The 24,268-nt window shown below is 43.8% G+C and overlaps 2 protein-coding genes across 3 annotated transcripts; one reads left to right on the forward strand and one right to left on the reverse strand.

The window, feature by feature from the left end:
• The first annotated feature begins 1,567 nt into the window (after nt 1-1,567).
• cstf2 (cleavage stimulation factor, 3' pre-RNA, subunit 2) lies at nt 1,568-12,572 on the forward strand. Of its 2 annotated transcripts, XM_058075254.2 has the most exons (14): nt 1,568-1,717; nt 1,927-2,005; nt 4,559-4,728; nt 4,801-4,937; nt 5,037-5,156; nt 5,225-5,347; nt 7,366-7,483; nt 7,978-8,037; nt 10,267-10,366; nt 10,437-10,639; nt 10,934-11,058; nt 11,568-11,654; nt 11,751-11,900; nt 12,192-12,572. In XM_058075254.2, the coding sequence occupies exons 1-13, from the start codon at nt 1,621-1,623 to the stop codon at nt 11,874-11,876; spliced, it is 1,545 nt and encodes a 514-aa protein (XP_057931237.2). In that variant the 5' UTR covers nt 1,568-1,620; the 3' UTR covers nt 11,877-11,900; nt 12,192-12,572. The 2 variants fall into 2 exon arrangements, with proteins under 2 accessions (XP_057931237.2, XP_057931238.2); XM_058075255.2 differs by lacking the exon at nt 7,978-8,037 and having other exon boundaries at nt 12,192-12,568.
• Nucleotides 12,369-23,981, reverse strand: nox1 (NADPH oxidase 1). Its single transcript, XM_058075253.2, has 13 exons — nt 23,868-23,981; nt 23,688-23,783; nt 23,509-23,619; nt 19,921-20,005; nt 19,435-19,580; nt 17,637-17,830; nt 17,435-17,561; nt 17,263-17,355; nt 16,943-17,184; nt 14,902-15,064; nt 13,939-14,085; nt 13,749-13,873; nt 12,369-13,676 (listed from the first exon to the last, which is right to left on the reverse strand). The coding sequence occupies exons 1-13, from the start codon at nt 23,910-23,912 to the stop codon at nt 13,550-13,552; spliced, it is 1,701 nt and encodes a 566-aa protein (XP_057931236.2). The 5' UTR covers nt 23,913-23,981; the 3' UTR covers nt 12,369-13,549.
• Nucleotides 23,982-24,268: the final 287 nt, after the last annotated feature.

Consider the following 24,268-nt stretch of genomic DNA (forward strand, 5'->3'; position numbering starts at 1 on the left):
TGGTGAAATTGTAAATGTTGATCGGGAATGTATGAGATATACTTCAAGCATATTAATTTATACAGGACAAAACTACCATGAATCTGTTGCATTATACAAATACTCTCTACTTTAATATAGTGTGTGTCAGATGTGCTGTCATTGACGTTCATCCCCTCACGGCCCCAAAATTCCAGTAACCTTCAGGCCCCTTCCCTTCTCTATCTCAACTCAATTACTGCCACCTCTACAATATCTACCCAATAAATAAGTGGTGAAATGTCCAAGGGAAAAGACTATTATATCACACCACGGCATTACTACCTCATATTGTCAATCAAATTGTGAGCCCGCCGACTTGATCTAGCAGGCTTGAATTTTGATCCAGCCTCACATACAGTAGGAATCTGTCTTATTTAATAATGGCAGTCCGAGCGAGGATCAGTGAATACAAGCCCTGCTTACCTTGCAAGGTGTGCTATTATATACCACATGATAAACAGTAACAGCAATCTGTCATCATTGCTGCCCCCTCCCCCCTTCCAACCATATTGTCCACAGTTCAGGTGCTTTGCTCAAAATGGCTACCAGGGTTCTAGTTTATTTTTATTATTGTTTAGAAACTCAGAAAATAATTCCTTGGACACAGGGGGGCTTCTGGGGGCTTTATTGTCCTCAAACCATTGTATGTAACAAATAATACAGAGTAATGAATAATCAACAAATTAAAGGCAAAAAGCACAAAATCATTCAATGAGTATGAACAATTTTAAGTCAAATTCATTGGCATCAGTTTCAGTATGGGCAGTACTGGCCTGGAACTTACTCTACTATCAGATTGATCAAAAATGGGCCCTGCCGGTGTCGCTAATAAGAAGCTATATTTTTTTTATTTGGAGACTGTTTAAGAACAGTCACAAGAAAATGTGCGCTGCTTAAAGGTAAACGATGTGACTGTCAATGGGTAAATACCGAGTACACTGTGGATTCTCCAGACCATGGGTGACAAATCAATAAATGACACCGGGGTCACCTATTGTTTATGAAACAGTCTAAAACCAATCCATTGCAGTGGTCCAAAAAAAACCTCAAATAAGGTATGGTCTGCAAATGGCCCCCGAGGCTGCACTTTGGACACCCCTGCTCTCAACTCTCTATTGTTGTATACTGTGCTGTAGAGAGAGCAATCATAAACAGCACAAAACAAAACTATTTTAACATCCAAAACAGATGTTTTTAGAAAACAAAAATATTTTTTGAATTAAAGTACAAGTTTGCTGTAAAAGCATCTTACTTACATCCGGGGAGGACAGGTTTGCTGATGGAAGGGGTTTTTACGTCATTTGTTCCAAGGACGGTCCAATGCACAAGCTCGAAGCGATAAAATGTTTCTTGTGTGCATCTTTTTTCTGCAAAAAGTAGTAAATGCTTGTTTTTAGGTTAAAGTAGCAGGGGCAATTTATTTACATGCTTTTTATTTATTGATTGATTTACTGGTGTTCATCTGCCAATGTTGGCGGTTTACGTTTTATCTGGCGAAACAACAAGCGACCGCTTCTCGACATAATATAGTGTTGGGCAGAAACCGGAAATTGTCCTTTTTGTACTTCCGGGTGTTGCATTAAGTTGTGTCCCTCCAAAATGTCTAACGTTGCTGCTGCTGTTGCGGCCGCTGCTGCAGCCGCCGCGGCGGCTTGTAGAGATCCAGCCGTCGACCGTTCATTGAGATCAGTGTTCGGTAAGTGTAGCTTCTCTACATATCTGTTTTGTAAAGATTATATATTAATATCATTTACATCAGTGAAATGTACATATTAGCTAGCTCGCTAACACACTGGAAGTCTAGGCTCGTGCCGTTCAAGTAAACAAGTTTGACTTTGGTACTCGATTTTTTAAAACTAAAGTCACATAAATTGTCAAAATGTTCTATTTTTGACTACGTTTTAGTGGGCAACATTCCATATGAAGCCACCGAAGAACAGTTAAAAGACATCTTCTCTGAAGTCGGACTTGTGGTTAGCTTCAGGTGAGTATCATCCCTCCATTTATTCGTCATTGTTTGTAGTAATGTTCCAAAACCCATATTACTTCCCTGTAGGAAGGGTCCGTGCGGACGTCCCTCAAAATGCATTTTTTCATGATATCGATTGTATTAGATTTCGTATACATGTTTGTTGGGTAGATGACTTCATCTTCAAATTCGTATTGGATTTATATTGTGTGTTGGACCACATCAAGTGCTTGGAAAATGAAGTAGAACTTTAAGCTTTTCAAACTCGTGGCCGGCGCTATAGGCATACAAGATAAGACTAATATAGGATATTCATTTACTTTAATGTCTATATGCAGACGAAATTTAATTAAAAATATTTGCAGGAAATGTAAATTTTTTGGCCACGAAATACTACATGTCACATTTGAATTATTAATGTGGGGTAAAAAAATAACGCACTGTGTGCTGCTGCACTGCCGTGTGAGGTATATACTAGGGATAAGGCCGATATGGATTTTTTTCGGGCCGATGCTGATTTTTTTTCATCACCCTTAGCTGATGGCCGATTATGGACTGCCGATTTTGCTTGGGTCGATATTTGTGGCCGATAATGCTTTTGCTCCCTCAATTTACATGAAAAAAATGACAATGATAACAAATATTACACATCTCAAGTTTAAACAAACATTTATTGAAATGTAAACACTGAAAACAGATTCAGCTTTCTTCAGCACACATTCAAGTAAACACTTTGAAGTAAAAAAAGTGGTGCTTTTAATTATTCAAGTGATGTCTATGAAATAAAATGTAAAAAATATTTTAACTTCAGCATAAATAGAACAGCACCTACTGTGCAGAGTAGGATTTACCTTTGTTAAACAAACATAGTGTTTGGTGCTTTTAATTATACAATTGATGTCTATGAAATGAAGTAAAAGAAATATTTTAACTTGGGTATAAATCAACACCTACTGTACAGAGTAGGATTCAGCTTTTTTCAATTTAACCACACGTAATTTAAAATAAAAAGGTATTTGGTGCTTTTAATTATTCAAGTCTGTTGATGAAATTAAAAACAGACACACACACATCAGCTGAGCAGACGCTGACTGATTGATAACGGCAGCAAACGGCTCTAAACACTGACACAATTCAGTACTATATATTTATCTGGCGAAACAATAAGCGTCCGCTTCTCGACATAATATAGTGTTTGGCAGAAACCGGAAATTGTCCTTTTTGTACTTCGGGGTGTTGCATTAAGTTCCTCCAAAATGTGTAACGTTGCTGCTGCTGTTGCATATATATATATAAATATATATAACACAAACTTTAATGATGAGAGAAGTGTGTGTGTATGTATGTATGTATATATATATATATATATATATATATATACACACTTCTCTCATCATTAAAGTTCGTATTTTGCACACTAAAGACCCCTGATAGCAGACACGGCTGCTCCAATCCGCTCTAAGTGTGTGCGCATGCTCGGAGAGAGCGCACACACACATAAACGACACGCATTTAACCTCAGCCCAGCATTCTGTGACTGAAAGTCCTCCAAACACCATGGGACTGAATTGCCAAGGTTGCCATTAAAGCGGTCTTGGTAACGCTGTACATATTAGCCTCCAACTACATCAACAGCTCCCTAATTCCAACGGTAGGCACTTTTAAAGATGAAGCATTCAGCAGCATTCCTGCTTTTCACACCCACAAACTAAACTATATTTTCAAGCACTTATATTGCAATCACTTGGCGTTCATGTTTCCTATTTCAAAGCAGGTGGCAATATTTCAACTAAGTTTAACCGTTAGATGAGCTGTGGGGTCTTCCGGCAACACAAAGCTGCCCCATCATGGATGCCTGTCTGTAAATCATGTGGGAAAAATACATTGGCGAACCCACGCGCGTATCGGCCGATGCTGATTCAAGTAAAGAACGCAAATATCGGCCCGATATAACGACCGACTGATGTATCCGTTCATCCTTAGTATATACACATGAAAAATATAACATTTAATTTTCTTTTCAGGACTTTTTGTCGAGTGATGTAAATTGATATTCTGTTGACTAAGTTATGTTTTGTAGTGCGGTTGTACTTGCTAAGGTCTGTGTGTTGAGCACAGATTTTGCCTTGCTCAATGTTAACATGATTGGGACAAAAGGCACAATTTTCCGGTATAAAATCAGATCTAACTTTAATATTTGTGTAGAAAAGTGAATGAGGTATCAAATTAAGGTTGAAGAAAATTGTAAATATTTGTAACATTGATTGAGTGTGAATGGTTGTTTGTCTATATGTGCCCTGTGATTGGCTGGCGACCAGTCCAGGGTGTACCCCGCCTCTCGCCCGAAGACAGCTGGGACAGGCTCCAGCATCCCCGTGACCCTCGTGAGGAAAAAGCGGTAGAAAATGAATGAATGAATGAATGTAACATTGCTATTGTTAGTCATTGTATTTCATTCATATTGTATTTGATTCATTTTATGAATCAAATTAGAGAGTCGGCTGCACGGTGGCCGAGTGACTAACTTGTACATTGAAAATTATGGATGTTTGTATTCTTGCTGGTCAGGTTAGTATATGACAGAGAAACTGGAAAGCCAAAGGGTTATGGCTTCTGTGAATACCAAGACCAGGAAACTGCGCTGAGCGCTATGCGGAACCTCAATGGCAGGGAGTTCAGCGGTCGAGCTCTGCGTGTTGACAACGCGGCCAGTGAGAAAAACAAGGAAGAGCTTAAAAGTAAGTCTTTTGATAGCCACACTTGCAATGTCATTGCAATTTTGATTTTGTCAATCTGTCTGTCTTTCATAGGTTTGGGAACTGGAGCACCCATTATTGAGTCCCCGTATGGGGACAGCATGCCATCCGAGGAGGCTCCAGAGTCCATCAGCCGAGCTGTGGCCAGTTTACCACCGGAACAAATGTTTGAACTCATGAAACAGATGAAGGTACGTCTAGTCTTCCATGTTATTTTTATACATGTGGTACTGTGTGTAATTGGAGGGGAAACACTGTTTTTCAGCTGAATAACTGTTTCTTCTTTACAGCTATGTGTCCAGAACAGTCCCCAGGAGGCGAGGAACATGCTGCTTCAGAACCCTCAGCTTGCCTATGCTCTCCTGCAGGCCCAGGTCGTCATGCGTATTGTTGACCCCGAAATCGCCCTGGTGAGAAATACAGTGACTACTAAGAATATCTCTTTTGCACAGTTTTGATTGATTTATCACGTATACAGAAAATGCTCCACCGCCAAACCACTGTCCAGCCACTCATCTCAAGCGGTCCGGGGGGAGCAGCAGCACCGGTTAATCCAGCACCTGCACAGCCCAACATGCAACCCCCTCAGCAGCAGCCTGTGGTAGGCGCACCATTGATGTTCACCACTTATATGGCACCTTGTGTTCAAACATATTCTTTAGTTAAAGGGGGCCTGTTATGGTAATTTTTTGACCCTTTGTATTGAGTTGTGGGCTCCTATTGAGCAGCTAGACACGGTAACCCGCACAGAAAGCTTTCTAGATCTTCCAGAATACAGCTTGTATCCGGGAATTCCCATATAAGTAAGTCCGGTTTGTTGTGACGTCACAGGGAGCTGATGTTAGTAAAAGCTCTCTGAAACAGAGTGTTCAGAGCCAAACGTCTTTCAGGGCCAACAACTTGCCACTGGCACAAATTTTGATTCTGCATTGTTCTGCACTATGTTGTGGCAATGTGTGTCATTTAGATCAGTAGTCCTCGACCTTTTTGACTGTACGCACAAGTTTCGCGACCCAGAGGTTAGGGTCCGGGTTATCAATTGACATTTATCTATTTTTTTGTTTTGTATAAGACAGACACACAGTGTAAGCGAGCTTATGTCTGACTGCACTGAACAAAATCAAAGTAACTTACCACATTGAATTAAGAGAACAAAATGAATACAGGCTCACCATTTGTACCAGTTTAGACTTTTTATCCAGAGAGATTATCGCATCATTGTTTGATGTGTTGGGGACAGGCATTGTGGTAACATGAATGAACCTTTGGGTTTTTGCACTGCTCCAATTCAACACAGACGTAACATCATCAAACCTTTTATGCATTCACACACAGCATCAGCATTTGGAAACGGCAATGAGGTGAAAGAAGAAAGTGGAAAATATCAGTCTGTTTGTGGCTGCATTGGAGAAAGCCTTATGGATAGGCCTGTTGGATATCAAAATCTGCTGGTAATTTGTGCCACAAAATTTTGTCGATATTCAATATTATCGCAACATTTTTGAGACAATTTTTCATTCATTGTAGTCATGAGAGGTAACATTCACACTTGTACCACTTGTGTACCGTGTACATTAGCTCAACATAGACGTTGCCTGTCGTCTCTGTGTATGTATGTTTTTCCAATGGAGTCACTGTCAACTCTGGGGGCGCGCACCGTTTTGCACTGTTTTGTTTATATTTGCTGACCAAACGCCTCAGCAAACGTTGACTGTCAGGACGAGGGAGCCGCTGCCCGAGCACCTCCATCAGTACTTTCTTTCCCCCGTCCAAAACTGTCCGTTTTGGTCGTCGTCGTTGTAAATGCGCATATCGTGTTCATTCTGTTCTGTGGATGTGGCATTCACCTGAAAATCACCTTTGTGCTGTTATTCACGTTAGTGTATGCCGAGGAAGTGAGCTCACAGAACTGGCTAACTCCAGCTAGGATAGTAGCTAGTGGGTCGTAGCCTCGCCTCCACAAAGAAATAGTTCAATAAGTCGATTTATCCATTATCATGATGGGCCTGCTTTTGGAGCCTTCACATCTATGGTGTGCTCAAGAATGCCAAACAAAGTGTGAATAAACGCTCAGGAAGAAACAATGAAACAAAACAATATAAACATACAAACACTGCCGGCTTTCAAACAGTATATTATTTGTCCAATATCATACCACTCTTATAAGAGAGCCAGGCTTGCCATGGTATGCATTATTCATTCATTCATTTATTTTCTACCGCTTATCCACACGAGGGTCGTGGGCATCATATATGCAAAAATATTTAATTTAATTTATGAAAGAAATTATTTATGGCTATTAACGCCATTATTGTTTGACAGCTGTAGTAATTACAGTATTATTGGAGTTACAACATTGCAGCACTACACATGGAAAGGGTACGCAAGTAATTATATATCATTACATGTGTATAATGGTTATAATGTAATACTACAAAAGTTGCAGTTGCTCATGGGATTCTAAAGTTGCTAAATGGATAAATATTTAGTAAGAAATTAAAGATACCAGTTACCAGTGTATTATGACGCATGCTCTTAGTCAAAATGACTGCTAAATGATGCCCAGTATTCACAATAATTAAGTAATTTACTACTTTATTTTTTGTGTCGTGTGACCAGGCTGGAATGCATGTCAACGGAGCGCCTCCCATGATGCAGCCTCCCAACATGGGTGTGGTCCCTGGAACCATGCCTGGACCCGGACAAGTTCCGGCCCCCGGACCAGTTGGCCCTCCAGGTAATTTCCATCCAAGGAGTCATTTAATGTTCCACGTCATGCAGGTCACGCGTACTTGGTGATAAGCGGCATCACTTCAATTTTTAGTTAGATGTTCCTTTCTAACGGCAGTGCTTTGCTGTTTGTTCATTGTTTTGTTTTTAAATGTTATTTCATTCATTCATATAGACAGTTATTTTTTCTTACTGCTTAAAAAAAACAAGCTGAATATTTATAACTATTTAGTAGAATGTTCTGAGCTTAATGCTTTGAACCAAGCCTCCCTCACTGAGATCACTAGGGGGCGCCACAGCCTTGTAAAAGTGTCTGTGTGCTTGAAGCTAAAAGTTTTCAAGTCTCAATGTTGTCATCCACCAACCATGTTTTGTAACATTAAAGTCATCCGTTCTCATGCAATATCACCAGCACACTACAGCCAAATCTACAATCCTCTTTGAAAGTGCTGCTTTGCTCTTTGAGACTTGTGTTCTTTTCCACTCTTAATGCTGGCTCAGGAAACCTTCAGCATTCTCCCACGGGAGCATCTGCACAAGCTGCTATCGAGCGGCCTCAAGGTATCACTGTCCCTTCTCCTCAGTCAGTCCTGCAGACCTGCCAACATGTTTTTTGCATTGTGCACACACATTTTGACCCTTGAATACGCTTGCACGCTTTCCAGGTTCGCGTTTGGTTGCATCTTGCCAATGTTGGTGTCATAGTTGGTCTCTGAAGCCTGGATTCTACTATTGGCTTGAGGTGCCAGTCAGTTAGCGCCTCTCCACGCAAACCCTCTTGTGTGGTATGATGTGCACATTAAAGGCATAGTTTGGATTTTTTTCTTGCATTAAGTTGTATGACATCCCCATCAGCGGTGTAGTGCATCAATGGTGACTCTTCCCTCCAAGAGGTCTTACAGTAAACTTTGCTATGTTAAGCTGCTGAAGCTAAATTAGTATGCAGTGGGGCCTGAGTTGAACTTGGAGGACCTGGAAGACAATCACAAGTATGAGATGAGAATCTGGGCAAGCGAGCGAGTGACTTGGCTAGCTGATGGTATTTATTTCACATTGCGGCTGAAGATGCCAGAGAGCTGCGGAGAGATCAAGCACACCTTGAGGCTGGTGACCACGGCGATGAGGAGCAAATACCTCTGGCAATGAACAATCTAACATAATTAGAAACAATGGCTTCACTTCTCTTTTTAACAGATTTGATGTAATAGCCGCATCAGCGCTGCAACTGCAGAGCCAGCATTATTTAGCTGTTCCTTTTACAAAGAACCTTCTGAAGGAGTGTTGTGCGCCAACTGTGCACACTTTCAGACAGCAATACGACATCCCATAACCAAATGCACTAAATAGATGATGATGGGGTATTAAGCAGGTCTGCAGAACCTTGCCATTCCTCCTCTATGAAGACTGACGAGCAGCTCTTTTACCCGCATGGGCCTCCTTGTCCATGCCTGCCCCCAAATTTTTACTGTGTTTTTGTAATTCTGAGTCTTAAGTGACAAAAACATAATAGTCCTTTTATTTAGTGACTTACTTTTACCCAGTGCAGCTATCAACTGGCAAGTGAATGCAGTTGGCTACACAGAATACTATGGAAACATTCAGTCAAGCCCAGATGAGCTTTCATTATATTAGAAGTAGAACATTTCATCAGGTGGTGAAATGTAGGCGCCTGCCATCCGTTGTCTTGACAGTGCACCGTGTGCAGCAAGCATGTCAGTCAAGGTGTAATTAATGTAAGCTACGTCCTAACACTGACACACCCGTCGCATTGGATCCTCACGCATACCTCTGACAGCAACATTCCCACGCCCAACAAAGCAAAACACTAGTCCCATGAGCACCAAATGTTTCATCTTCTGGCTTTGCCTCTGTTGGAGCCTACCTTCGTGGACAACAAGCTGCCATTATTTGTCCTCCTACATATTGTATGCCCATAATGTCGGTGTCTTGTTCCCAAATGTGCTCACAAAGAGTTTGATCCCTCCTGTCATGGTAACAGATGCAGGTTTTCATAGATACATCATAAAACACACCGCCCCCCCCCCCACCCCTCCCATTACCTTTTTAATTATAGCATGCATTCCCTGGCTCCTCGAATGTCAAATCACATTTCTGCTCACAGTGACACTGTTTTTTTTGTGTTATTTCAGATTCTTGTGTGAGTCAAACCTAAATTGCTTGATAAATATGGACCCTTTCACAATAAGAGTCCTGGGTTTGTAATCTTGGAATAGAGCAGGAAAAACCCTTGTTACCTGTAATCCCATGACCTCATTTCAGGGTTTTCCCGTAATGTTGCTCAACCTTAATGTGACAAGCCCTTATCATGTTTTATGGTCACATGACCTGTTCTTATTGCTGTAGAGTCCGGGCTTAATGCAGTCTCCGTCTCCCTGAGCCTTTTGAGTCTTCAAGAGCAGTCCTGTTTAGTTTTTTTTTTAAATCCGGTCCAGCTTAGTATGTGCAATACTGTTGTTATGGTAACATTCACAATGTGCACAAGTTAAATATTACAATGCAAACAGAATGGGACTGAGATGAAATATCATCACGTTGCCAATGAAAACTGAATCTTACGATAAGGGGGACGTATGAAAAGCAAGGTTTCCCTGTTGGCTCAGATGGCCAACTAGTAGCGATTGAATCATCGCTGCCTCTGCTGGTGGCAGCCAGGTAGTGCACGTCACTTAATTCTGCATAATAAACAGATTACTTTGTCCTTGGTCAAAGTGGTGGTGACGGTATTGTATTTTGTTCTAGTCGGTTTTCATATTTTTCCTTGTCATTTAGGAGGGGGTGGCATCCCCCCCAGAGGTCTGCTTGGTGACGGCCCCAATGATCCCAGAGGGGGCAGTCTGCTGTCGGTCACAGGAGAGGCCATTGAGCCCAAGTGAGACATTAACACTGTACTGTAAGCCGTATACACGCTAAAGCTTTGCCAATTCAACTGTCTATTTCAGTCGAGGCTACATGGGGGCACCTCCACCTCACCCTTCGGCGCCTGTGCACATGCCCCAAATGGGAGCCGGGCCCCCACCGGATATGAGAGGGCCTCCAATGGACATGAGGGGCCCGCCGCCTATGGGTGAACCCCGAAACATGATGGGTGACCCAAGGGGGCCTCCCATGATGGAGCAGCGGGGACCTCCGATGGAAAACAGAGGTGAGCTCCAGCGTCAGGCTTGATCGTGCGCTGAGATGTACGTTATCTTTTCCTTGAGTCTGTAGTATAAGGAAAAACATGCTTACTTCCTGATGAGACAGGGCAGGGCGTGTCTCCTGAGCAGCACCTTCATCCACTGCTGCCCATACTGCTGTATCAATGTGAATACATTTTGGTGGGCCGCTGGGGCTACAGATGTGACTGAGGACTGAATGAATAATGGCCAGCTTTTTATCAATTCAAATCCACGATTATTTGAATGATTAAATGTTGTGGTTTTCCGTCTATCCGCAGGTCGTGATCCCAGAGCGATGGACACCCGTGGTCCTGTGGCTGGCCAGAGGGTACCCATGGCGGGAGGAATGCCTGGCCCCATTCCCCACAACATGGGCCCCAATGTGCCCCTCCCTCAGCGACCGGTAAACATATCTGAAAATGGAAACAATCCTTCCCTCTGCAAAGACGGTCATAGGACAGGGTCAATAGAATAGCAACAATCACCATCAGTAGGCAAATGGATGACATGAATTCAGCGTTAGCATATTCAATATTACACCAGGCAGCTCTAATATTCACATATGAGCTTGGATGGGCTTTTTATGGTTGGTTTTCATTTTACACAAGCCAAGAACTCTAAAGGCTTACAGGGTTCACTGTTAAGATGATTCCACAGTAGGCCTACTCTGAGGAAAAATGGCTCTTTTGATGATAAAGGTTGCCAACCCCTAGGATAGTCCAATTCTCACCTTCTCACCGAGCCAGCTAGCTAACAACAAACAAGCCCACAAGTACAGTGAGTGCAATCGTAGTTGCTGATGGCGTGAATATGGAAAGGAATGCAACGGAGGACCGACGTATGAAACGTGAGCTTGGATAATCATTAAGACGCCTGATAAACACTGCAAACATCTCCTGTGTTTATCTGTAGGGTCCTGGCCTTTCTGGAGTTCCTCCATCAGGAGGCGGCGGCTTCAGCCCAGGCCAGAACCAGGTTTCTACACAGGACCAAGAGAAGGTGGATATCACATCTGAGGGATTGGGGAGGTTTTACCATGAAGACATTGTCTCACCGCTTTGATTTGCTTGTGTCTAACTCCCCCTTGTCCCGCAGGCCGCACTGATTATGCAGGTACTGCAGCTGACCCCAGAACAGATCGCCATGTTGCCCCCCGAGCAGAGGCAGAGCATCCTCATCCTCAAAGAGCAGATTCAGAAAACGGCAGGGGGTGCACCTTGATGGTCCGCCGGGTAAAAGCATCAGGTAGGCTGTCTTTCCTAGTCCAAGTATTAGCAGCATTTTCTTGCAGAATGTAAACATATTTTCCATATTTCCACTTTATTCATGTCAAATATGAATAATTATGCAACTTCTATACTTAAAGTATTGACTTTTTAGCATATGACAATTTAATGTCAGCATTATCACTTTCATCGAATTTATTCCTGTAGTATATTGAATTCAGTCTCGTCAGACACGACTAGAATACTCATTTCTTTCTTTTTGATTCTCACTTTACCTAAGCCTAATGCAAGCATCCCATGTTTCTTCCAGTCTGCCCTCCATCTGGAGATCTTTCATTAGTTGGGATGATTGTATATTTTTGGCCTTTTTTGTTTGTTTTTTTACATCAAAACATCATCTTTGAGGATTCCACCAGGTTTCATTCTTTTTTCCCTCTCATGTGATATTCTCCCATGATTTCATCAATAAAACAAAACACAAAAATCATAAAACACAAGAACTTTTATTCTTCATTGATGCAAAAAGAGTTTCCATATAAGTGCTTAAACTCTTCCTGTAATTGCTTAAAAGACGACTGGCCTTCATGGATCATTTACCACACGTGCCACTTGCTTCCTTCTTCCTTTCCTTACCAGTCCTGATAAAGCTAATGCAAGGATATTCATTGGCAAGCAGCAATAAATCATTGACGCTTTTGCAGATGCCCGTTTCCTTTACCGGTAAAATACAAGTGTGTGTGTGTGTGTGTGATCATTCATTTACAGCTTATTTTATTTTTGTACAAAGTGCATATGTTTATTTACATTGCCTTGGTCTTACTTCATAGTTGTCGTAGAACATTGCAAAAGCTGTATCAGCTGTAACTAAGAGAAATATTCCTATACATGAACAAGTGTAAACTTGTAAAAAAACAATTCATCATGGCCATGCTACGCTGTTAAATATGTTTAAAGAAAAGCAGCCTCGGTCTGTCGTTACAATACGGCATGGGTTCATTACAAAACTAGTTGTGGGCGGGACTTTTGACTTTTAAATTAGGGGTGCACGATAAATCGGGCCAATCTGATCTCACACCGATAGCATCAAAAATACCTCCAATGAAGTGGGATTACCCGTACTATGCTACATGTGTGTTGGCATGAGCAAATCAAGCGCTCCTTTTCTGTGACTTGCTGCAAATGGCCTGTTGTCGCGTCCCCTGAGCTCACATGTAAACAGATGGAGTGGGACACTAAACAGACTCCGCAAACATAAGGCTGGGGGGGGGGGGGGCAAACTTCAAACACCCTAACCCTTATCGGCCACCTGAAAATGGCAGAATTGTTCCAACGCACAGGGATTGTTCCTATCGTCACGGTTTTTGAAGTCTTGAAGCAGGAAGTTATTGGTATCAACTTTAAATATACTGCGTATATATATCGTGCATCCCTAGTTTAAATATTTTAAGTTTACTCCTAACAAGGACTTACTGATTTACTCAACGATCCAGATTGTTGCTAGAAGGGAGAATGCACCAGTGGAACAACACACCCTGCATTGTTTTGACACACACACGTCTGGTTGTCGTGCAGCTTTCTCATCATCTGTTCTGTCTTTTTGTAATTAGCCGTGAGCGACATTCCCCAACAGGTCTTGCGTAAGGAAACCTGCATGGTCGTCTTTATTGCTCAGAAGTTCTCCTTGTTGAAGTAGAACTTGGTCTTGCGCGGATCCACGTCTGAGAATTTGGCACACTTCTTCTCCAAGACCGTTGCCAGAGCCGCCGGGCCGCACAGGAAGGTTCCCACCACGGCCCTGAAACAGACACATGTTCAGGACGTCTTGTTTTGGTCGCTAGTTTGAATTGAAAAATAGAATCCTTCTTACGTGGGGTTCTCTTTGCGGACTTGTTCAAACTCTTTGTCCCAGTTGGGTCTTCCATAGTGAGTTTTCTGTTTGAGACCAGTCACCACGTCGGTCTCCTTGTCAAAGTGCACCATGGCGTGATTGGCCTTTTTGGAAGAGGACATAATTAACACCACACCCTTTTTTTATGTTTTGCCAAAGAAATACAAACATGGCTTTGATCCCATCCGGTCAGAAAGAGCTTGTAGGTGAGGAAATCCCCGATGCCCCTCTCCTCCATTTCCCTCTCCAACACCTGCAGGAGGTCAGCGAACCATTCGAAGGCGTGGGTTTCACGGCAGAGCCAGTAGAAGTAGATCTGGAACCAGGAAGTGAAAATAATGAGGCCAATTACGCAAGACTTAATGGTGATGGGTGTGTTGACTTTAAAGCTCGGCGCAGGCAGGTTGCAATCATTCAGACAATTGAAACTAAATATACTGAGACTAGTAATGAGAACACAAGGATTGGTAATTGTAAATATTTTTAAAAGCATCACTCCCACTGAATATAACACTGAGGGCAGGTTGAGCATGGCCAAATATGTTTTTTTTATTTTAATTAGTTTTTAAATGTAAAACTGTGGTGTGTAGCCAATATTTGCTATGGTGGCGTCATGAACACCAACTTCAACTGAGGCAAGTAAGGCCTGCCGTTCTTTACATGTTGTGGGGTCTTTTGGTGACCCCTTGGCTGAGTCGTCGCTGCTTTCTTGGGCTATTTTTTGGTTGGCCAACCACAACTGGGAACTGTTGCGTGTTTTTGCCATTTGTGGATTAATGGCTTTCACTGTGGTTCACCGGAGTCCCAAAGCTTTAGCTTTATAACCACTTCCACACTGATAGATCTCAATTATTTCTAAATACAATACAATTCCAAAAAGTCACAAAGTATTGTCCTGAAATGCAGTACTGCAATGCAACAAAGGTGCCTTTTAAAGGATTACGTGAGCTGAGTCACAGATGCCAAAGTTGCTTCCCCGTATTGCACCCTATAGCGCTCAATAAACCTGTTCGACACGACTTCAGGTGTGCGTGGGCTGTGCTAAAGCATTCAAGACAACAGAGGTCATTCCGCATGACTGCGCCATTAAAGTCAAAACGGCAACAGAAGGTGAGGGGTCAGGCTCCATTACCTTTCTGGTACGCAGCTTGGGGTTGGACTCCTTAAACTTGTACCAGATGGACTTCAGGATGGAGGCAAAGGGGGTGACTCCGATGCCGGCGCCGACCAGCATGCTGACCTCGTAGTCAAACACGTCCTCGCTGGCAGTACCGAAGGGGCCGTCCACACCCATTCTGTTGAATTAACATTTCATAATAAACATTACTCAACTTGTACCGCTCATCACAGCAATTCAGCCATCCCAAGGTGCCGCGTTTGTACGATTAGGGCACAAGTTGTACACATTTAACTTTAATGTATATATGTCTTAGTATTTGCACTGATACTTAAATACTTTAGATGAATGAATGCTTTACTGCCAATGCTTGTCCCAGCATTCATTGGCTTCATTTTTTAGCCCAATTAAACCACTTATTATATAGTAATAGTATATCATAATGCAATATATTTTTATTACAGTAGTGTGTTTTCAGATCAAACAAATTCCAATATTAGTCAATGACAACACAACTGAACATAAAATATAGCTTTTAAAGGGGACAACTCATTTTCACCTCTTTGTATTGAGTTGTGGAGTCCCATAGAGCAGCTACACTTGATAACCGGCACAGATCTTCCAGAATCTGCACCTATTCCAGCTGGATTTCCAAAACGGTCTGTTTTCATTGATTCTACTTTGGACATGCCCACTCTGCTGTGATTGAAGAGTGAGGAAAAAATCCAGACCTACATGCCTCTGTGTGGAAAAAGTGATACACCCCCCCCCCCCCCCCCAGTTAACCAAAATTAATTGAGATCTATCAGTCTGGAAGAGGTTATAAAGCAATTTCTAGAGCTTTGGGCTCCAGCCAACCACAGTGAGAGCCATTATCCACAAATGCCCAACACATGGAACAGTGGTGAACCTTCCCAGGAGTGGCTGGCCACCCAAAATGACCCCAAGAGCGCAGCAACAACTCATCCAAAGGGTCACAAAAGACCCCACAACAAAATCCAAAGAACTGCAGGCCTCAGTTGTTACGGTCATTGTTCATGACTCCACCATGAGAAAGACACTGAGCAAAAATTGCAGTTTTGAGACAAAAATCACTGCTGAAAAAAAACATGAAAGTTTGTCTAATTGTACCAGAAAACATCTTGATGATCCCCAAGAACTTTGGGAAAATACTCCAAGGTAGGTGTGCGTTTCCTTTACATCTGGCATAAAATAACGCATTTCAGAAAAAGAACATCATGCCAACCATAAAATGTGGTGGTGGTAGTGTGATGGTCTGGGAAGTCTTGCTGTGATTAAATGGCTGAATGACAACAATTGTGGAAAGATGAGTGGGCCAAAAGACGTCCATTTGTTTGATCTGAAACATTTCAGCGACAAACATGTAAACGATAAGAAAATAGGATGTCAGCTTTCACTAACGTGTCCCATGCTCGGCGCTTAGCGTTCCTCCAAATATTTTTGTGGCACCTTAGGTGGAGCTTAAATGTCTCAGAATTCACACGCAAAAGAATTCCACTCTTTATGTTGAAGCTTGGCTGCACAGCAGGCAAGTGGTTAGCGAGTTTGATCCCACCCTCGGCCATCTCTGTGTGGAGTTTGCATGTTCTCTCCGTGCATGCGTGGGTTTTCTCCGGGTACTCCGGTTTCCTCCCACATTCCAAAAACATGCTAGGTTAATTGGCCGCTCCAAATTGTCCATAGCTATGAATGTGAGTGTGAATGGTTGTTTGTCTATATGTGCCCTGTGATTGGCTGGCCACCAGTCCAGGGTGTACCCCGCCTCTCGTCCAACAGCTGGGATAGGCTCCAGCATCGAAAATGAATGAATGTTGAAGCTCGTCTCCCAGCATTGAGTCTAGAGCCCATACACCAATTTGACACCGCATTTGCACATTTTAGGACACCAACTAGCATAAACGCTCGACTCCCATCATTGCCATGACGACTTGATGAGTGTTTGCCATTGATGAGCCAACATGGCCTTTGTAGGCATTTTGACTGAGTATTTCCCAAAGGAGCGTTACGATGAGGCCTGTGTAGGAGCTGAACTCACTTGGGCCCCTGCGCCCCCTCCGGGAGCTGCTGCATGATGCTGATGAGTTTGTCGGTCCAGTCCCCGGCCGAGCGGATGTGGACGCTGAAGAAGTCCTCCTCGGGGGCAGACGTCATGGTGAAGGGGTGCCACTCCAGCTGCGAGATGGCCGGACAGTTGAGGAAGACATACTGGCCCACTTCCATTTTGAAGCCGCTCTTGACCAGCTGCAACTCGAGCACCTTGGAAGGCCGTAAGACGATCTAAACACACAAAGAAGGTGAGCTGGCGTCGGGGTGTGGGTGGGGCCTGACAGATGATGTCACCAGTGAGGTCCGTACCTTTCTGTATTGGACTGTTTGCAAGTAACGAACAAGACGCAGCAGGCGCTCACACAGGTACAGAATCATGGGGCCGATGACCCACATCCATGTCTGAAACGCAGCCGCAACATCAGGAGCTGCAGCTCCAACTTCCGCTCTTCTGGAAAGACTTTGTCTACGGGAGACCCACCTGTGGGAACCCTCCTGCAAACTGAGGGATGGGACATTCCGGAACCCGCCCCCAGTCGGCAATGCGGTCCATGCAGAGGGTGAAGTTGTGCCGCGGGTTGGTGTCTGTCTGACTTCTCACGATGCGCCTGCACGGGACAGCAAGACTTGGTGAGCTGCTGGAAGAAAGATCGGAATCGGGGAAGGGGTGGTGGTGCTCGTACCCTGCGCCGTGAATGACGAGGCCGGCAAAGAAGATGATGAAGAGGTGATGCGTGTACCAAAACACCTCAAAGTAGCTGCGGCGGATGACCTCCATGGAGGAAGTGATGATGAGGATGAGGGCCAGCGTGATGATGACCCCCGTGATGCCGGCGATGGTGGTGAAGACCACGTAAGATGGAGTCTGCTGTGGATCCTGACGCACACAAAAAACAGTCGGACAGCGACACAACATACAGCAATGAGAGGCACATTCTTATTTTTGATTGACAAGCTCATTTGACAGTGCTTATTATTGTTTGTAGAACGACTATTATAGCATTATACTGAGGCGGTCCTAATATTTTGGTTCCCAACAGAGATATGATTAATGTTGCATTAGTTTTTTACATACACACATTTTTGTCTGAAAACATTTGTAATATCCATCCATCCATCCATCCATCCATCCATCCATCCATTTCCCTCCACTTATCCAGGTCAGGGTCGCGGGGGCAGCAGTTTCAGTAGGGAAGCCCAGACTTCCCGGTCCCCGGCCACCTCCTCCAGCTCCACCGGGAGGACACCAAGGCGTTCCCAGGCCAGCTGTGAGACATAATCCCTCCAGCGTGTCCTAGGTCTGCCCCGGGGCCTTCTCCCGGCTGGGCATGCCCGGAACACCTCACCAGGGAGGCGTCCGTGAGGCATCCGGACTAGATGCCCGAGCCACCTCAACTGACTCCTCTCCATGTGAAGGAGAAGCGGCTCACCCATCCTCCTGGATGGCTGAGCTCCTCACCCATCCTCCTGGATGGCTGAGCTCCTCACCCATCCTCCTGGATGGCTGAGCTCCTCACCCATCCTCCTGGATGGCTGAGCTCCTCACCCATCCTCCTGGATGGCTGAGCTCCTCACCCATCCTCCTGGATGGCTGAGCTCCTCACCCATCCTCCTGGATGGCTGAGCTCCTCACCCATCCTCCTGGATGGCTGAGCTCCTCACCCATCCTCCTGGATGGCTGAGCTCCTCACCCATCCTCCTGGATGGCTGAGCTCCTCACCCATCCTCCTGGATGGCTGAGCTCCTCACCCATCCTCCTGGATGGCTGAGCTCCTCACCCATCCTCCTGGATGGCTGAGCTCCTCACCCATCCTCCTGGATGGCTGAGCTCCTCACCCATCCTCCTGGATGGCTGAGCTCCTCACCCTATCTCTTAGGGTGAGTCCAGCTACCCTACGGAGGAAACTCATTTCAGCCGCCTGTATCCGCCATCTCATTCTTTCATGACCATAGGTGAGGGTGGGAACATAGATCCATTGGTAAATTGGTAAATTTACTGGTAAAAGAGAGCTTTGCCTTCCGGCCCAGCGAGCGCATTACTGCCGATAATCACTATTTCTAATTTACTGTTCATCATTCACCAAACTAACGTTTTGTGGGCCCGAGTCCTGGGACTAAATGAATCATTTTGCCGGTCTCGGTTTTATTGCCAAGTGTGTCTGTTTTCCTCGTCTCTGGCTTCCAAACAGGCAGGAAGACGGTTCACGCTGCGTTGCTTTCAGCACCTTGGCGCATTTGTCCCATAGAACAACGGCAACTCCGTAGTGAGCCTTTTTGTCAGTATACAGTCTGTCTTGGTGGGTGGAGGCGGGGCTGCTTGCATACACACGGGGTAAAAGAATATGTCATAGACATGTGCTTGTAAGAGGGGGTGGGATCTGACGGAGGGCGGGCAGCCGCCCTGCTGCTCCATCCCTGCCCTCCACCAAGCGGATCAACTGAGAGCGGTTTTAACGGCGTCTGTGTGAGCGAGTGACTCACGATGTCCGTCCTCCGAAAGGGGTTCAGGTAGGTGGTGTTGTCCGTGTCCTCCAGGTTGGATAGCGCCGTGCTGAGCTCGTCGTAAAGGCCCCGCCTGCTGTTGTTGTACCACTCCATGTTCAGGAGGTGGGCGATGACGTGCACGGCTGGAGGACAAAGACCAGACGTTTGAACAGTGAAAGACGCCATGCTATCGTTTTAATGACATGCCACAACATCAGGTAGCAGTGAAGATAATAAAGAACTGGTTTGCGCTGGTCGACTGTAAATAAGGCGACTTTCTCACTACGTCGATATTCCACCATCTGCCATGCTAGTAGGAACGTATGATATTTAAAAAACTAACATCTCACTGCAACATTCATTAGTGCACTTCCTGATCAGACGACATGTCTGATGACGTTTGGTACGGAGGGAATGTAGACGTTATAAGGAAAGAAAGGAAATCACACCTTCATCGTTACAACCAATGACATCCAAGCTGACCTGTCATCAAAGCGATCATGTAGGCAACCATCTTGTGGAAGTCTATGTTCTTGTCCAGCTGCTTCCTCAAACTACGACTGCAACACTGAAACGCAATGCAAAAGTCATTCAAAGACTTGCTAAGCAGGCAGCAGCAAGCTCAGGGAATGAAGATATTTGATCCCGCTAAGGGGAATTCCATCCTATTTGGTTGACTCACCTTGAGAGCACTGGGCAAAACCGTTACAAAAATAAATACAGTGAAGAAAATAAGTATTTGAACACCCTGCTATTTTGCTATTTCTCCCACTTAGAAATCATGGAGGGGTCTGAAATTTTCATCGTAGGTGCATGTCCACTGTGAGAGAGATAAACTAAAAAGAAAAATCCAGAAATCACAATGCATGATTTTTTAACAATTTATTTGTGTGATACAGCTGCTAATAAGTATTTGAACACCTGAGAAAATGAATGTTAATATTTGGTACAGTAGCCTTTGTTTGCTATTACAGAGGTCAAACGTTTCCTGTAGTTTTTCACCAGGTTTGCACACACTGCAGGAGGGATCTTGGCCCACTCCTCCACACAGATCTTCTCTAGATCAGTCAGGTTTCTGGGCTGTCGCTGAGAAACACGGAGTTTGAGCTCCCTCCAAAGATTTTCGATTGGGTTCAGGTCTGGAGACTGGCTGGGCCATGCTAGAACCTTGATATGCTTCTTACGGAGCCACTCCTTGGTTTTCCTGGCTGTGTGCTTCGGGTCGTTGTCGTGTTGGAAGACCCAGCCACGACCCATCTTCAATGCTCTGACAGAGGGAAGGAGGTTGTTCCCCAAAATCTCACAATACACGGCCCCAGTCATCCTCTCTTTAATGCAGTGCACTCGTCCTGTCCCATGTGCAGAAAAACACCCCCAAAGCATGATGCTACCACCCCCATGCTTCACAGTAGGGATGGTGTTCTTCGGATTGTACTCTTCATTCTTCTTCCTCCAAACACGCTTATTGGAATTATGACCAAAAAGTTCTATTTTGGTCTCATCTGACCATAAAACTTTCTCCCATGACTCCTCTGTATCATCCAAATGGTCATATGCAAACTTAAGACGGGCCTTGACATGTGCTGGTTTAAGCAGGGGAACCTTTCGTGCCATGCATGATTTCACATCATGACGTCTTAGTGTATTACCTACAGTAACCTTGGAAACGGTGGTCCCAGCTCTTTTCAGGTCATTGACCAAGTCCTGTCGTGTAGTTCTGGGCTGATTCCTCACCTTTCTTAGAATCATTGAGACCCCACGAGGTGATATCTTGCATGGGGCTCCACTCCGATTGAGATTGACCGTCATGTTTAGCTTCTTCCATTTTCTAATGATAGCTCCAACAGTGGACCTTTTTTCACCAAGCTGCTTGGTAATTGCTCCGTAGCCCTTTCCAGCCTTGTGGAGGTGTACAATTTTGTCTCTGGTGTCTTTGGACAGCTCTTTGGTCTTCGCCATGTTACAAGTTAAAGTCTTACTGATTGTATGGGGTGGACAGGTGTCTTTATGCAGCTAACGACCTCAAACAGGTGCATCTGATTCAGGATGATACATGGAGTGCAGGTGGACTTCTAATGGGCAGACTAACAGGTCTTTCAGGGTCAGAATTCTAGATGATACACAGGTGTTCAAATACTTATTTGCAGCTGTATCACACAAATAAATTGTTAAAAAATCATGCATTGTGATTTCTGGATTTTTCTTTTTAGTTTATCTCTCTCACAGTGGACATGCACCTACGATGAAAATTTCAGACCCCTCCATGATTTCTAAGTGGGAGAAATAGCAAAATAGCAGGGTGTTCAAATACTTATTTTCTTCACTGTACACTACAGTTTGAAGCATGCAAACATGAACTCATATGGAAATGTAGACAATTAAGGCAAACAACAAAGTCTGCCTCTCGAAAGCCGAAATGGAATTTGGCTCGTATAATGTTAGGAATTTTTAAGCTAGAAAACATACTATTAGAATAAATGGGAATAAACAGTAACTAATATGGGTTATGTCCAATAACCAGTCCAAAGTTGGAGACACATTCACAGTCAATAGAATGAGAAGGCGTCCCCAAACTTTTGACTGGTCCTGTCAAGATATTCATCTAATGTATTACACTTTTAACAAATTAATGATATCAATTAATAAACAAAATAAAACATTTATAAATGTAAAAATGTACAAATAAATTAAGACATGGAAAATATCCTCTTAGAGCGTGAAGCAAACGTCTACAGCAAAAACACTCGTCAAAAATCTTCAGTATGAGATTTCTGCTATTTTTAGCAACATGCTGCAAAAAAGTTAGAAAGTTCATTTTGAAAATAGATACTAACTGTTTATTAATTACACTGTAAAAAATGTTAGCTTTGAGTTCCGTCAACTTATTTTTGTGCATCAGGTCAACTACATTTTGCTAAAAAGTTGAGACAACTAGAAATGTTCGGCTTTGATCCTCCCAACTAATCAAATGGTTCAGTCCACTTTCAAATGTGGGTGTGGCCAACTTTACAAGAGTGTGATGGCTTTTGCACATGCTCAGACGCTTGTGATGGCGACACTCGTACATGCACGCGCACACGCGCACATCACAAATATCACCCCACACGCACGCGCGCGCACACACACACCACAAATATCACCCCACACGCACGCACACACTACAAATATCGCCCCCGCACGCACGCGCGCGCACACACACGTCACAAATATCACCCCCCCACACACACACATCAAATATCACCCCACAAGCACACGCGCACACACACATCACAAATATAACTTTAATTTAACTTTTTGACTTTAATCCAAATTTCTGTTTGTTAGCCTTTTGTTCTGTAACCAAATAGCTGATTTAAGATGACATTTCTCCTTGTTATGATTTGTGTCAGATTTCAACCCGACTACTGCATTTAAGAAGCCGATACAAGAATACAATAAATAATAAAGTTACTGGTAAGATGATACATGTTCTGTCAAAAATTCCAAGTTGACTCAACTTCAAAAAAATGTGTAACCTCGCTGACTTAAAATTGTGATTAAATATAGCAAATTATTTCAGGTCATTTCAACACTAAACTAAGTTTCTCCAACTAAAAAGACCAAGTTGACGTGACTTATTGATTTGTTGTGGCAACTTCATTTTTTAGGTCAGATAAGCAAATATTTCGGTTGTATCAATAATGTAAATCAAGTCATCTCAACTCATTTCCAAATCAGGTTAACAAATTATTTCAATTAATTTCAATTTAATTGTGAATTTACTTAAGCTAATTAGTTAGACTAAATCAGAAGTCAATTGAAACGACTTGAGTTCTATTGTTGATACAACAAAAATATTGGAGCTAATAAGGAAAATTCCCAAAACAAATCAATAAGTCACGTGAACTTGATCTTTTAAGTTGGACAAACTTAGTTGGGAGTTGAAATGATCTGAAATTATTTGCTACATTTAATCACAATTTTAAGGCAGCGAGGTTACACATTTCTTTAAGTTGAATCAACTTGGATTTTTTTACAGTGTAGGGGGCCCCAAGACGACCCCCAAGAAGACCCCCCCGCCCTCCAACTTACCACGAGAGAGCCTCTGACGAGGGACAGCAGGTTCCGGCACACCGGGAGGAGGATCAGCATACAGTTGAAGTTGAGCACGGCGGCGGGGGCCCGGGCCCAAGCCAGAGCAGACTGACCCCCCCAAGACACCCCCACATGCATGAGTCTCACACCCGTTTGGATTGTTTTTTAGGACTTACCCCTAAAATATGTCGCGTGTAGAAGAACTGATCCCCCAAGTCATAGAAGAGATAGAACCAGACGAAGAGGAACGTGTTGATGCCCATCCACACCACCTGCAAACATCACAAACATAAACATATGCTAGTTTATGCCACATTGATGCCAATTATGATGATAATCAGGTCCCGAACACTCACCAGTGTGACAAAGGTGACGCCATTGTTAATAATCCAGTTGGCCATGATGATCACCTGCAGGCAAATAGCACCAGGCCGCCACCTCTGCACTTTTAAAGGCTGCAGGCTCCTCCCCTGTGTGTGTGTGTGTGTGTGTGTGTGTGTATGGGGGGGGGGGGGGGGTAAATAACACACACAGCACATGGCGAGCTTGGAATTACTGAGCATTACCTCCAGGAGCTGAATGGCCACATTCCGACCTGCCCGGGACTCAAAGCAGAGGAATGAGGAGTGAGGAGTGAGGAATGAGGAATGAGGAAGCAGGTAAAGGAGGAATATAAAAATAGCTGCTGAAACATCACCTGATTTAGGATGACAAGATTTCAACAAAAGGCGGTGCTGTTTTTATTGAAGTTTCAAGT

This window comes from Doryrhamphus excisus, linkage group LG23, assembly GCF_037039965.1.
Source record: "Doryrhamphus excisus strain RoL-2023G ecotype Guam linkage group LG23, RoL_Dexc_Guam_v1.1, whole genome shotgun sequence".
In the NCBI taxonomy this organism is placed as follows: Eukaryota; Metazoa; Chordata; class Actinopteri; order Syngnathiformes; family Syngnathidae; genus Doryrhamphus; species Doryrhamphus excisus.

Excerpts from the sequence above, each read along its gene's own strand:
- cstf2 (XM_058075254.2), top strand. The coding sequence starts at position 1,621 with ATGTCTAACGTTGCTGCTGCTGTTGCGGCCGCTGCTGCAGCCGCCGCG. Across the intron at positions 7,484-7,977 it reads CGGACCAGTTGGCCCTCCAG|GAAACCTTCAGCATTCTCCC; the intron begins GTAATTTCCATC and ends ATGCTGGCTCAG. Across the intron at positions 8,038-10,266 it reads TGCTATCGAGCGGCCTCAAG|GAGGGGGTGGCATCCCCCCC; the intron begins GTATCACTGTCC and ends CTTGTCATTTAG.
- nox1 (XM_058075253.2), bottom strand. The coding sequence starts at position 23,912 with ATGGCCAACTGGATTATTAACAATGGCGTCACCTTTGTCACACTG. Across the intron at positions 23,784-23,867 it reads GCGTCACCTTTGTCACACTG|GTGGTGTGGATGGGCATCAA; the intron begins GTGAGTGTTCGG and ends TGATGTTTGCAG. Across the intron at positions 17,831-19,434 it reads CCTTTCGGAGGACGGACATC|GATCCACAGCAGACTCCATC; the intron begins GTGAGTCACTCG and ends TGTGTGCGTCAG.